Below are 12,746 nucleotides of genomic sequence, written 5' to 3' on the forward strand. Positions count from 1 at the left end.
TTATTATCACCTCGCACTGGCTTAGAAGAGGTAAAGCACACTTACTGGCAAAGCTGCCTTATCTAAGGGAAGAAGTTCTCTAACGTATCTGCATATCCAGGGCAAGATCAGAACAAGCTACAGTGCCTACAGGGGTCCTCCCTACCCCTGAAAAGGCATTTTCCTTCCAAGATCCACACCTGAAACAGCCCTGGACTCACAAAACTCAAGTGCTCTAGGGTCTCACGGTGACTCCTCGACCAGAAGGACAGACCCACCCAGGGAGAGGGTGGGGAACTGCAGAGCAAGCTCAAGCCAACTTCCCAATCAGGCCAGCACGCACTGCAGTTTGCTCCTACCCGCTAACGACTCCCACAGATGACCTGCCATGAACCGCCAAGCTATTTAGACAAGAGCTAGAGGGCGACTTTCCACATCCACGATCTAGAGATGGGAGGTGCCCACATTCTTCCTGCGGGAAAGAATGTGGCGCTTCTTGTCTTCTTTCCAAAAAAATAAAAAGCTTAAATTTAAAAAAAAAAAAAAAACACACAGTATGATGGCAGAAACTTCCAGGACTGAACTTTTCGTGCTTTTGGTTTTTTTTTTTTTAAAGATTTTATTTGTTTGACAGAGAGAGAGACAGCCAGAGAGGGAACACAAGCAGGGGGAGTGGGAGAGGGAGAAGCAGGCTTCCTGCAGAGAAGGGAGCCCGATGCGGGGCTCCATCCCAGGACCCTGGGATCATGACCTGAGCCGAAGGCAGACGCTTAACGACTGAGCCACCCAGGCGCCCCCATGCTTTTGTTTTGAAGGATCATCCATCAGGCACATACGTGTCAGATGCTACACTGAATGCCTTACAAACATTATTCCATGAAATCTTCATAATAACCCTAAGGGGAATTACAGTATCAGTCCCCATTTACAGATATGGAAACCAAGCGTGTGAAGGAACCACCGCAGGTGAGAAGCAGGGCTGAGATTTGAGCCCCCTGACACTGTGCTCCACCACTTACCATCGAACAGAGGCGCTCCCCACAAGGACCTTCCAGATCAAAGATTATGCGGGTCTGTAGATGGGGGCAACCCATCTTTGCCTCTGTTGAACTTCCAAAAAAATAAACTAGGTGGTTCCTTAGTGTTTCAGTTATCACTAGAATTAAGTCAAATGGCCTGAATTTTTGGAAACAACAAATCGGATCTATCCGAATCACGGGCCTAAAAACGTAATTTTTTTTTTTCTTTTACACTCATGACTGTGACCCCCACGGTTGATTCTGTAATGAAATCACATAATTTAGGCAAGAAAGGGTATCATTAAAATGTTGTCATGTAGCATAAAACTTTAAAAACATCTCTTTACATATAATTTACCCTCTGCTGACTTTCTCAGTAAGATTAAAAATCCAGACCCACCCAAGTATGTACTGAAGAGAATCTCCAGGCAACTTCTTGGTCTGGCCACCCCCCACCCCAGAAAAAGACCGACCGTCCTCTGCTACCCTTGAAAGAGCCAAGTTTTATTCTTTACACAGCGGCTGTGTTTCCTTATGTACATCCAGGGGGAAAAAAAAAAAAAAAAAGCACAGGAAGGTCTCCTACCTCAGCAAAGAACTCATCCATAAAGGCTGTGTTGTCAATAGCAATCTCCACCTCATCGGCATCATCATCCTGTGTCAGCCGCTTCTGTGAGAGACAAAAAGGAGCAGCGTGAGGCTCAGAACACAAGACGCAGGTAACGGTACCAAATACTCACCCGGAGCTACATCTATATTAAGCATTATACATACATAATCTCCCTCAAAACTCTGAACAGCTCTGCAATGCCTCAAACTCCAGCCTCACACTGTCTGCACTTGAACCTAGCTGCACCGCTTACTGACTTTTGGCGGGGGGTGGGGTGGGGGGAGGGATGGGCAAGCTACTGACCTCACTGCGTCCAGGTTTCCTCATCTGTAAAATGCTGACAATGCACTACCTACTTCACGGGGTGGGGTTAAGAAATGAGACAATGAAGCTAAAACATGTTTGCACTGTGCCTGGCATACTGTAAGTACTCAATAAACGCTAAGTTTTGTTGTTGTTGTTGTTGATGTTGGGGATGGTGGGGGCAGTATTATGACTCATTCCAGTTGGAGAACCTAAGACAGAGAGGTTGAGTAACTTGGCCAAAGTCACACAGCTAAAATGTGGAGACAGGCAGATTCTAGCCTGTCTTCTGGATTTGGACCCTATGTTCCTAGCCCCTTCCCCAGAGTGTTCAAATGCGTGATCTGCCCTACCAGAGGTCTATATTAGAACAGTTTCTAGCCTCAGTTCCTCCCCAGCACTCACTTCCAATCCTCACAGTGGGAGCAAAGATCTTCCTGTTTTCATAAACCACCTATTGCAAAAAAACAGCACTGTGTGTTGTTCTCTGTCAAACCTCATGTTTATAAGGAAAAGGAAGCTCTCCCCTCAGCCCCCGGCAACCCCTGGGGACCCCAGCGTTCTTGATCTCATTCCACTTCCTCTGCAAAATCACAAAATGGCTAACTAAAGGAAGTCCTTCATTCCCACCCAGCATCCAGGGCCTGAGCTGTTTCTACATTCTCCCCAGCTCCGCACAACACATTGACCATTTCTAAGCACAGAGGGAGAATGGGTTCTTGGGAGTAAAGGTGGGGAGCGGGAAATCCCCTACACCTGCTTCTCCATGACATCCAGTGGGCTTTCCAAACCAAGACGAGTCACTCTTCAAACACTCAGAATGCCACAGGCCATGAAAGCCTGCCACCAACCTCCCCCCAACACACAACCCCATCTCCAACAGAGGATGGAATTACTGGGAATTCCCACTGAAATTTGAGACTCTCATGATGGGAAGAGTCTGTTCTGACTGGCTCCCCCATCATGTCATTCTCTGGCTTGTCTGGAACCATCAGCAACCCAAACTTAACAGCCACATTCAAAGAAACTGAATTTGAGGGCAGTGCTACAACCCCCGAAATCAACTTCCTAAAAAGTCATTCCTTCTGTTCATCTCCTCAGATTAAAAGTCCCAATGCCTAATAGAGCACAGAGGCCCCATTAAGGTCTCGTCCCACCCATGCTCCTCCCTCTAGGATGCACTCTCCAGACCAGACAATTGCAACTCCATTCTTTCATCTGCTTAACTGTCTGTCACACAAGGACCAGCTGGAAAAATTTTACTTAGCCTTTAAAATTCAATCTCAACACCATCTCTTCTGTCTGCCTTCCCTGACACTTCCCCCTCCTGCAAAATTTAAAACCTCCCTAAGGTCCCAATGCATTTTGTGCAAACCTTCCATAGCATCCAGCACAGCCTACTGTTAATTATTCCTTTACTTATCAATCTTCCCCCACTGGCTATAAACCCCTGGAGGGCCAGGGTTGCCTTATCTACTGTAACAGCTACTCTCAGTGTAAGCTCCTGCCCAGAACACCTTCCTTTGTGTAGATAACCTTCCCAGAATTGTGTGGGGACAGTGAAGGGGATCAATCTGGACCCAAGCTCCCTGAGGAATTTGAATTGCAAAGTGAATGGAGTGGGTGGCAGCGCCCAACAGAGATACCTGCTGGTTTTGCAGAGCCACCCTTGCCTCTACTCTTCCGAAGCCCGAAGCCGCCCCTCAGCTTCCAGCAGGTTCCACAGACCGACCTTCCCAGCACTCTTCCAATGAGTTGAACAGTATTCTTCTAATGTTTCAAAAAATCCGTTCCAGAGGAATTGGCTCTTGTCACTCATTCCATGTGCACACCGAGCACTTACCATGGGCTAGATATGTAAGGGAAATGGAATCAATTTTAGCTGACTGAACGACTAGCCTCTGCAGAGACGGCAGTAAAGTGGAGACAGGGCGCTCCTCTTATCAACTATCATTAGTACATGGGCCTCTTGGCAGCCTCCAGAGAGCTCCATGTCCCAGGAAGGATCTCTGTGACTCTCCCTGGAAAACAGGGGCCCAGCCTTCCTCTGGGAAGGTGAGTTAACAAGTGTTTGTTGAGTTTCCTCTCTACAGACGTCTTGGAAGTGGGATGAGGCTACCATCCTGGGATGGACTGAGGGAAGATTCTGGAAGCTGGGAACAGCTGTGTCCTGGAGCATGGAAGGCAGGCACCTTGCTGTCAGTCATGACATAAATCTCTGAGACCCCTGGAATTTGTACAGGGTGCCCCCCAATCCGAGACGTCACCTCTTAGCTTGGAGCAGGCTCTAGGAGGGCAGCCTGCTCCATCTTCAGTGAGAGAATGTGTGAACCGGGAAAAGAGAAGTCTGGAAACTCACAACCTAGGTCTAAGACCTGTTGTTACCACTTACTCGCTGTATTTACCACACACCTTATGACATTTATGGGCACTGGAAGACACCACATACGGAAGGTTTCTAGCACAATACTGGGCACACACCAGTGCCTAATAAATGTCAGTTTCCCTATCACCTTGCCGTAAAGACATGGTGTCTAAAAGAGTGAGTTCTCCTCCTTCTAGGAAGTCCGCACGCTAATGGCTAGGACAGTAAGATCGGCTCCAGAGCATCATGACAATTTGGGTTCCATAACTCACTTCATCATATACCGGTCGCGGAGCCTTACACAACTGATTTAACATGTCTGAGCCTCAGTTTCCTTATCTACAAAATAGGAATAATAGTGCCTACCAATGCTTTTGTGAGAATTCGATAATATTTTAAGTTCTTTAGGCCATGGACAGCACGTAGTTACAACTCAAAAACACGGCCGTATAGAAGATCTAGCCAACTTCTCTACAGCTTCAACCTGGATCTAAATACCTTTAAATAGGAAAGGGAAAAAAAAAAGATACAGGGCTTTTAGAGTTGAATACAACCTTACAGATTCTATCATCCAACTGGCTCACTGAGAGATGGGCAAATCAAGGCCCACAGCCAAACACTGAGTTTCGGACCCGCCAGGGATAGCACTCAGGTTTCTGGATCCCTATCTTCCCACGCAGAGTCTCTTGCACTGTGCTGTGCAAGAATTAACACCAGTGACGACAGCACATGCTTTAGTCCAGAGAATCCAAGCTAGAGGCCGTCATCACGGGGATCTATCCGGAGTCTCGAGACATGGGGACTGCCACCAGGCTTCTGCACTGGGGGATCTAACTGATCCCAGAGAGACCCCCTCATCCCTTCTGACACAGCCAGGCTCTCCGGGCTGAGGCCTCGGGGAGCCCAAGGGCAGGGAAAGCACGCAGCACCCTTCCTCTTCAGCCCACATGACTGAGCACAGCCAAGAAAAGAACTTCAGCATCTTTATCTAAGAATCACGGCGTGTGGCAACAGGAACGTTGCAGCAACTGCAACATGGGGCCGCAGCAGAAACTCTGAGAACCACGAGCCCGGCCACTTCCTTCCCCCCCCCCCCCCCCCAGGCCCAGCCTCCTGCTGCCCCCGGGCCACAACCCCCCAGGAGATGGGGGATCTGCCAGGGGGCAGCGCTGAGTCTGTCACCCATCCCTGCCACCCAAATGGGCCCCACAGTCCCGCGAGGGAGCCGTGACCACGACCTCCTCTCTGCAGAGTGGGGAGAGTTCAGGGGCCCAGAGCACAACGTGCGGGGGCCGAAGCTCTAATTCCTCTCACTCCACACTAACTGCCTACTCTGTCAACCTTAGTCTATTTGACTTGGGTCCCCCTCGTTAGCTTCTTTAATAAAAACATTTGCCACCCGCAGAGCCCCGACCAGACACCCTAGCTGCTTCACGTTCGCCCTGTCAGCGAGCCCCGTCTATGTTTCACAGTTGAGGACCTGCAAGTCATGGACGTTCTAAGTTCCCCGGGGTCTCCCAGCCTCTGCTTTGCAGAGTCTAGGCTCAAGCCTGAGTTGTCTGTCCGATGCCCTTGTTATTCCAGCACCCTTTCCCAAAGCAGCCTATCGCCCAGAGCAACCAGGAGCCACGGAGAGCAGCTGAGCGCTTGCTTGTCTCATTAAGCCTGGGCTTTCTCACCAAGTAAGGAGCTTACCTCTCCAGTACGGCTTTGTGGAACCCCAGGACACTCGACATGTGCCCCCCAAAGCGCCCAGGGAAGCCAGGGAGGGGGAGTCAGGCAGGCGGGCCCTTCCCTACTCTTAAATCTGCACAGCTTCCCTTTTATCTGCTTTATACGCCGGGGCTGAATGTAACATTTCACTTGAAGAAAGAGTCCTGATGTCAAAAAAGAAAGGAAGAAAAAAGGAAGCAAGTAAGCAAGCAAACGAGCAAGCTTAGCTAGCCAGGAAACCCCAGGCCTCAACAAATGGATGCCTTCTAGAGAAGAGAGATAGAGAAAGAAATCCCCTCACTCCTTCCAGGTACAAACTTCCAGTTATAAAATAAATAAGCCACAGGCATGAAAGGTACGACACAGGGAATATGGCCCATACTGTAGTAACACTATAAGGTGACAGAGGGTAACTACACTTGCCATGGTGAGCTCTGCGTAACATACAGAGTTGTCAAATCACTGTGTTGTACGCCTGAAACTAAGATAACTCTGCATTTCGACTATACTTCAATTTAAACATGTTAAAAAAAAAAAAATACGGCTGCAATGTAAGTTTAAATCATCGGCAATTCCTCAAGGATCATACAAATCAGAGCAGCAAGACAGAAGGGAGGGACAAAGAAAGAAAAAGGGAGCCATCCCAAATGAAGAAATCACCGATTCCCTCCTTGCCACAGCGGCCAGGCCTCAGGAAGACAAGAGGGTCCCAGGACAAGCCAGAAGGCCCGGGAGCTCTCAGGAATGTTTCGGGGTGAGGGAAATACTCAGAGGGGAAGGCACCAGCAGTCCGGAATAGGAAGGGACTAGGAAGGGACATCTGGTCCTTTACGTCCCACAGCGGGGTATTAAAGGATTGTAGCCGGGGCGGGGGCGGGGGGGACAGGGCCCTCCTGGCTCAAGCAGGTGAGCACAAATTCATACACTTCCTCCTCCCCACAGGGGAACAGAACAGCTCTTTGCATGGGAGCTACACACTCCTCTTCATAAGCCCAGATTCTCTCCCGATAAATGCAAAGAGACAATGGTATGTGACTTTCCTTGTCCCCGCTGCCCCCTACCCCATCTGCCTCCCTCCGGAATGAGGGTCTGCAGATTCCCAGAGACAAACACCACCACTGACAAGGATTCCAAACACACATACACACGCCCATGACACACTGCCCAACATCTGGTTTTTCCAGGCCCTCTTCTTCAATTAAAAGAGCCAGAAATTCTGAGCAAGCGTGTCAGCTCTCAATAGGTACTCGGTGCTCTTGTGCTCCCCACCTACAGAGGCTGATGGCCCTTCTCCAACACCCATTTTCCCTCCCACCCTGTTTTCTCTTCCAGTGAAACCCTCCCAGAGGGGACACTTCCCTTTCTGCTGAACGCACCCTGTCAGATGAATCAAAAGGAATCAACCTCAAACAACAGCCTGGTGAGCCTCACACTTTTACTTTCAAGATGTCTCCTGGATGAACAATTTGAGGCCAACCCTGGCCCTCTTTGGAAAATGAAGAACTGAGGAATAAGCCCATGACCAGACTAGCCCAAGGCCAGCGAGTCTGTGGACAACTGAACAAGAGACGAAGTCCCTGATGGCCCCACTGACTCCACACATTCTGCCATGACAATACTACTCTATGTGTGTATTTTGTCACTGACACTCTTGTGGTTCCAAAGATATTACTTCATTCTCACGTCAACCTCTGAGGAACAAATATTATTCTCTCCAATGACCGATGAGGCAACCTCTCAATCAGGTTAAATATCGTGTCCACGGTGCTCCGGCTAGTAAGTGGGCGGTGTGAGGGCCCCAAAGCAGGTCTGCAGGGCCAGAGCCCCGGTTCTTACCCTCCACACTCTATCTGCAGATGTCCTTCCCACTCCAGCTCCTGACACACCCTCACTAATTTTAGGGGATGCTGCAAGGTCAGTAAAATGAAACTGGATTAATCTATGTGCATGAATGAAAAAGTTACCAGGACAGGGGCACCTGGGGGGGCTCGGTCAGTTAAGCGACCGACTCTTGGTTTCGGCTCAGGTCATGATCTCAGGGGTCGTGAGGTTGAGCCCCACGTTGGGCTCCACGCTTAGCGCAGAGTCTGCTTGGGACGCTCTCTCTCCCTCTCCCTTTGCCCCTCCCCCCTGCTCTCTCTCTAAAATAAATAATTTTTTTTTAAAAGTTACCTATGCGCGTAAATCCTATGACTCTTATGCATGTATATAGAAACACAGATGCATCTGACAGGCCCAAGTTGAGAACCCAGCTCTGCTGCTCCGTAGCTGTGTGATCTTAAACAAGTTACTGAACCTCTCTGTGCTGGGGTTTCCTCATTTGCAACATGAAGAATCTGGTCACAGAACTGCTGTGAGGATTAAATGAGTTAATACACATGAAATGTTGAGAGCAGTGCTGGGTCCGTATTAAATGCTCGAGACCATGCCACCTAAGCAGAGAACCGGGCCTGTTTCCTCTGAAGAGAGTTCTACCAAAGGTGCGATTCTAATACCAATGTTCAGGTGGGGACAGCAGGTCCCTCAGCGTGAATTGAAACTTAGCTCATTTATTTGAATGAAGTCATTTTTCTGGAATATGTATTTAAAGAAATAAAGCTGTCTCTGAATTTTGCTTCTGCTACTTTCACAAATTTTGGTATTTACTACTCTTATTATCACTCTAAATATTTAGTCATTTCCTTTTTGGTTTCTTCTTAATCCCAGAGTTATTTAGAAAGGTTTTTTTAAATTTCCAAAGAGGGTAAGCCCGGGGGGTAGGGGAGGATGGTTACTGTATTGCTAATTTTATTATGTCATAGTCAGGGAACATGGCCTAAAGGATTTCACATTCTGTGCAATCTGACATATTTTCTTCAGGTCTTCCTACGTGGCCAGTATTTTTCGATCTTGTACATGTGTTTGGAAAGACCCTGCTTTCCGTTTGTTGGATACAAAACTCATCAAAGTTCCATCCCTAGTGCCATGTTAATTACCACCTGTTTCTGCTTCTCGGGACCTGAGCTAGGTCTGGAGAAGGAACAGTGAAAAGGGATGGAAGTTCACCCAAAGAAAAGAAGGAGGAGGAAAAATGTCCTGGGTAGATGTTGTCTATACAGATGAGGAATCTGTGGTGGGGGGCAGTTAATCCGTCCAGAATCACACAGCTAATATGGAACAAAGCCAGGACAGAACCCTGCCTGGTCCAATCCATTGGGTTCACAGTGCATGAACTTAGAGAGACGATGGGGTGTCATAACCAACCCCACATCCACACATTCTCTTTCCCACTACAAGGTCCCATCCATTCATTCACCCAACGGTATTTACTGAACACCATCATTTCCCAGACAACAGTACAGACACTGGGGATGCACAGACCAAACTCAGCACCCCCTGTTCTCCAGGACCTCACTGGCTCCAACTCCCGGCACACAGGTCATTACAACCCCACGTGGTGGGTGAGGACAGCACTTAAGGAATCACACACTCAGGAGAAGACGGGATGCCCAACCTCGCCTGAATCCAAGGGGGACTCCCTCCTGGCGAGGAGAGAAGCCTATTAGAGAATGTGTGTAAAGGTGATCCCTTAGGGAAATGTTGAAAGATGAGTGGATTTACCCACAGGATACCTGCAGGAAGACCACCAGAGTGAGAAGACCACCCCTTCTCCTGCATGCTCTCACGTCCCAGGAGCCATTCAAAGAGACTGAAAGAATATCTTCTGCTTCCCCCTGGAGAGCTCAGGTCCCCTTCTAGCTCTTCCCCCCTACTCCAGCCTGTCTTCACTCTTTTCTGACTTCCTCTCCCTCCACACCCCGCCTCTCAACACCCCACAGCATCCCGTTCTCAAGGGCACAGAATGGAGGAACTAATAACATCTTCCTCTCTACTCATCCCCAGCCTTCTGCTCAACACTTCCTTTCAGCCCCTGTCCCACAAGCCCCCTCCCCATCATGATCCTTCTAGAACACTTCACTATTATTTACATGAGGTACCATCTATCCAGCGCTCCCCATGGGCTGAGGATTCTTCTAAGACATGCACTTTACATTTACCATTTAATCTCCGTAACGATCTTCTGGGGACCCTCCCCATCTTGCAGCTGAGAAAATGAAAGCATAAAGATGCCAAGCAACCTGCCCAAGAGGGCGCAGATGGTGAGTGCCTGAGTTAGGAGAGCGCTTGCTCTCAACCACAGGGAGCGACGCCTCCCAACAGCCAGCGCACCCCAGCCGCGGCAGGCAGCACTGGCCTCCGGAAATACACTTCCGAGGCATGAAAACACACAAGCCATACTGACCAGGCCGTGGAAAACAAGGAACGACGGAGAAACCATCACAGGCCAGGGAAGGCGAAGGAAGCAGGACACCTAGCTGCCGTGTGGTGTCCTGGACTGGATCCCAGATCAGAGAACGGGACATTCGTGGGAAAATGAGTGGAATCCAAACAAAGTCTGGAGCTCAGTGAGTTAACAGGCCAATATCGGTTCCTGAGTTTGGGCAGTGCCATCATAACGGAAGGTGTCATCAAGGGAGGAAACCAGGTGCAGGTAGACAGGGGCTCTCTGTATTGTCTTTGTAATTTTTCTGTAAATCTAAAATTAGTCCCAAGTTACAAGTTTATTTTTTAAAAAAGCAAGCCCGATGCCACACTACGCTGCTCCACCCCAGACAGCTACGCATCCCCAGCCAGCGGCTGTTCCCCTAATCTCCTTTAGGTTGAACTGCACTCACAGTGCCCACAGGGGAACGCTGCCATGGAAATGGCCCACCGTCAGAAAACCGGCTGACCTGACCCTGGAGACTGAGGACAGTGGTGACAGGAGGAAGCTGCAGAGGCCCGAGATCCAAGCAGCTGCAGGTGCAACCCCTCAGGGACTCCAGAATCCAAGTCAGCTCATTTGCAGACTGTCTCCACACATTCACTGGAGGTCTGTAGCGTGGTCTGCAGCCTTCCCTGCTGTGGGCTGTGTGGTCTGTGCTCCCCCGGTCAGCACACACACAGGGCAGGCAGCTTCCGACACACGCTAGGTCCCCACTGCTACCCATCAACAAGAATAAAGAGTTTGAGGAATCAGAAATGCTGCCCGCTCAGGGTGTGGAGGCCGCCCTGTGGTGACATCGGAACAGAGCATTAAGAGATGTCTAAGACTTTGCCAGGGGAGAAATGGGGCGAGCTAGATTTTCACCGTGGCACCCACATCTTCTCCTCCATTGTCCTTCTAAACGGGGCCACCCTCCATGATGAACTGGGCTAAGGGTTTAGGAACAGCTAGGAGCCTTGGAACTCATCCAACCTTGTCCTTGAGGATAGAACCAGTGACCTCTGGCTTCATTAGCAAAGTCATGGGCTCCCTGAGTAAATGCTGTACTTCACCAGCCCACGGGGAATGGAGAGGGAAGCCGAAGCCATAAGGATGAGTAAGGGATGTGTAAGGGCCAAGCTGTGGCTTCATCAATACACAAATGTTTGCTGGATAACCACCATGCAGAGCACTAGGCACTGGGGTCCCACAGCAATACCCTCTCTGCTGCTGCGTCAAGAGGCCTGCAGTGCAGGGTAGTTGGGGAGAGGATCAAATACGGTGCAGGGATATCGAAAAAAGCCGGACAGACATGTTCAATTCTTGATCCCAACATTTCCCAGCTGCAATGTCAATCAAATCGGAGTCTCAATCTCCTGACCTGTGAAATGGGAATAATAGAAAACACGACCTTGCCTTGCAGGGTTGAAAGGGTTAGAGACAATGTCTGTAAGATACGTAACACAAGTCCTGTCAGATAGTAAGTAGCTGCTCAATAAATGATCATTTTTACAGCAGCTGATGATCTGGTGACAAGGAAGAGAATTACTGATTTTTAAGATTTTATTTTTAAGTAATCTCTATACCCAATGTGGGGCTCGAACTCACAATCCTGAGATCAAGAGTCATCTGCTCTAGAGTCCCAGCCAGCCAGGCACCCCTAGAATCATCAATCTTAAAGACAACAGGACCTAGGAGACAAAGAGTCTAACTCATGAAAAAACAAATGAAGGTGGTTTCAAGCCTGCTCCGTGGTAACAAAACCCCACTGACCTAATAGGAGAAAGGCATTTGCTACAAAGGAATACGGCCCATATGGGCAGCTGGACTGGAGGGAGAGTATCTAGGCTGCAGTTAGGGTAAGCGTAAAGAATGTGTTTTGGAAGATAGGTAGGAATTCTGACAGTAGGGGAGGGGAGAGAGCATGACACAAACCAGCATTTCTCCCCCCCGCTTCTGCCAGGCCCCGGCCTCCCCCTCACTCCCAGGAACAAAAATAAATCTAATCCCCTTCTCTCCACCAAGCATTTTCTCTTCTGGCCTCTGGCTGATGAGTCCGTAATCCCTACTCAATCCACTGTCACTCATCTCAGCGGGGCCTCCTGTCTGCTCCATCTAAACTGCTCTCCCATGGGGTGAATCCTCCCAGGAAGAAATCAGTGACCAGTAAGAAATCTTATCACTAAAGGACAGAATCTCAGGGAAAAAGGTTCTTAAGTTGAATCTCAATGAAGAGATTCTCAGGTTGAATCTCAGCAAAGAGATTCTCAAGTCAGGATGTTAAGATTTGGTTAGGAACCAAAGCACCTGGCACACAGTAGGAGTTCAATACATATTTCCTGAACAAAGTAAGCTTTAAAGGAAAGTACAGCCCCATGTTTCTGAGGGGGGGTACCCTCAAACCCTTATCATCGGGACCTCTGGTCCTACGGAGACCCCAGAATGTCAAATGCAGCAGGAGGCCAAGGAGCC

The 12,746-nt window shown here is 49.1% G+C and overlaps 1 protein-coding gene across 1 annotated transcript in view; it reads right to left on the reverse strand.

Moving 5' to 3' along the window:
- LOC110576161 overlaps positions 1-12,746 on the reverse strand; it is a gene marked incomplete at its 5' end in the record, with an annotated part of 34,787 nt that overhangs the window by 17,668 nt on the left and 4,373 nt on the right. The window contains one exon of the mRNA XM_044919564.1: positions 1,585-1,668. Coding sequence (XP_044775499.1) covers positions 1,585-1,668 — 84 coding nt within the window. The remainder of the gene's footprint in view (positions 1-1,584; positions 1,669-12,746) is intronic.

The sequence above is a fragment of the Neomonachus schauinslandi genome, chromosome 11, assembly GCF_002201575.2.
Source record: "Neomonachus schauinslandi chromosome 11, ASM220157v2, whole genome shotgun sequence".
Taxonomy (NCBI): domain Eukaryota; kingdom Metazoa; phylum Chordata; class Mammalia; order Carnivora; family Phocidae; genus Neomonachus; species Neomonachus schauinslandi.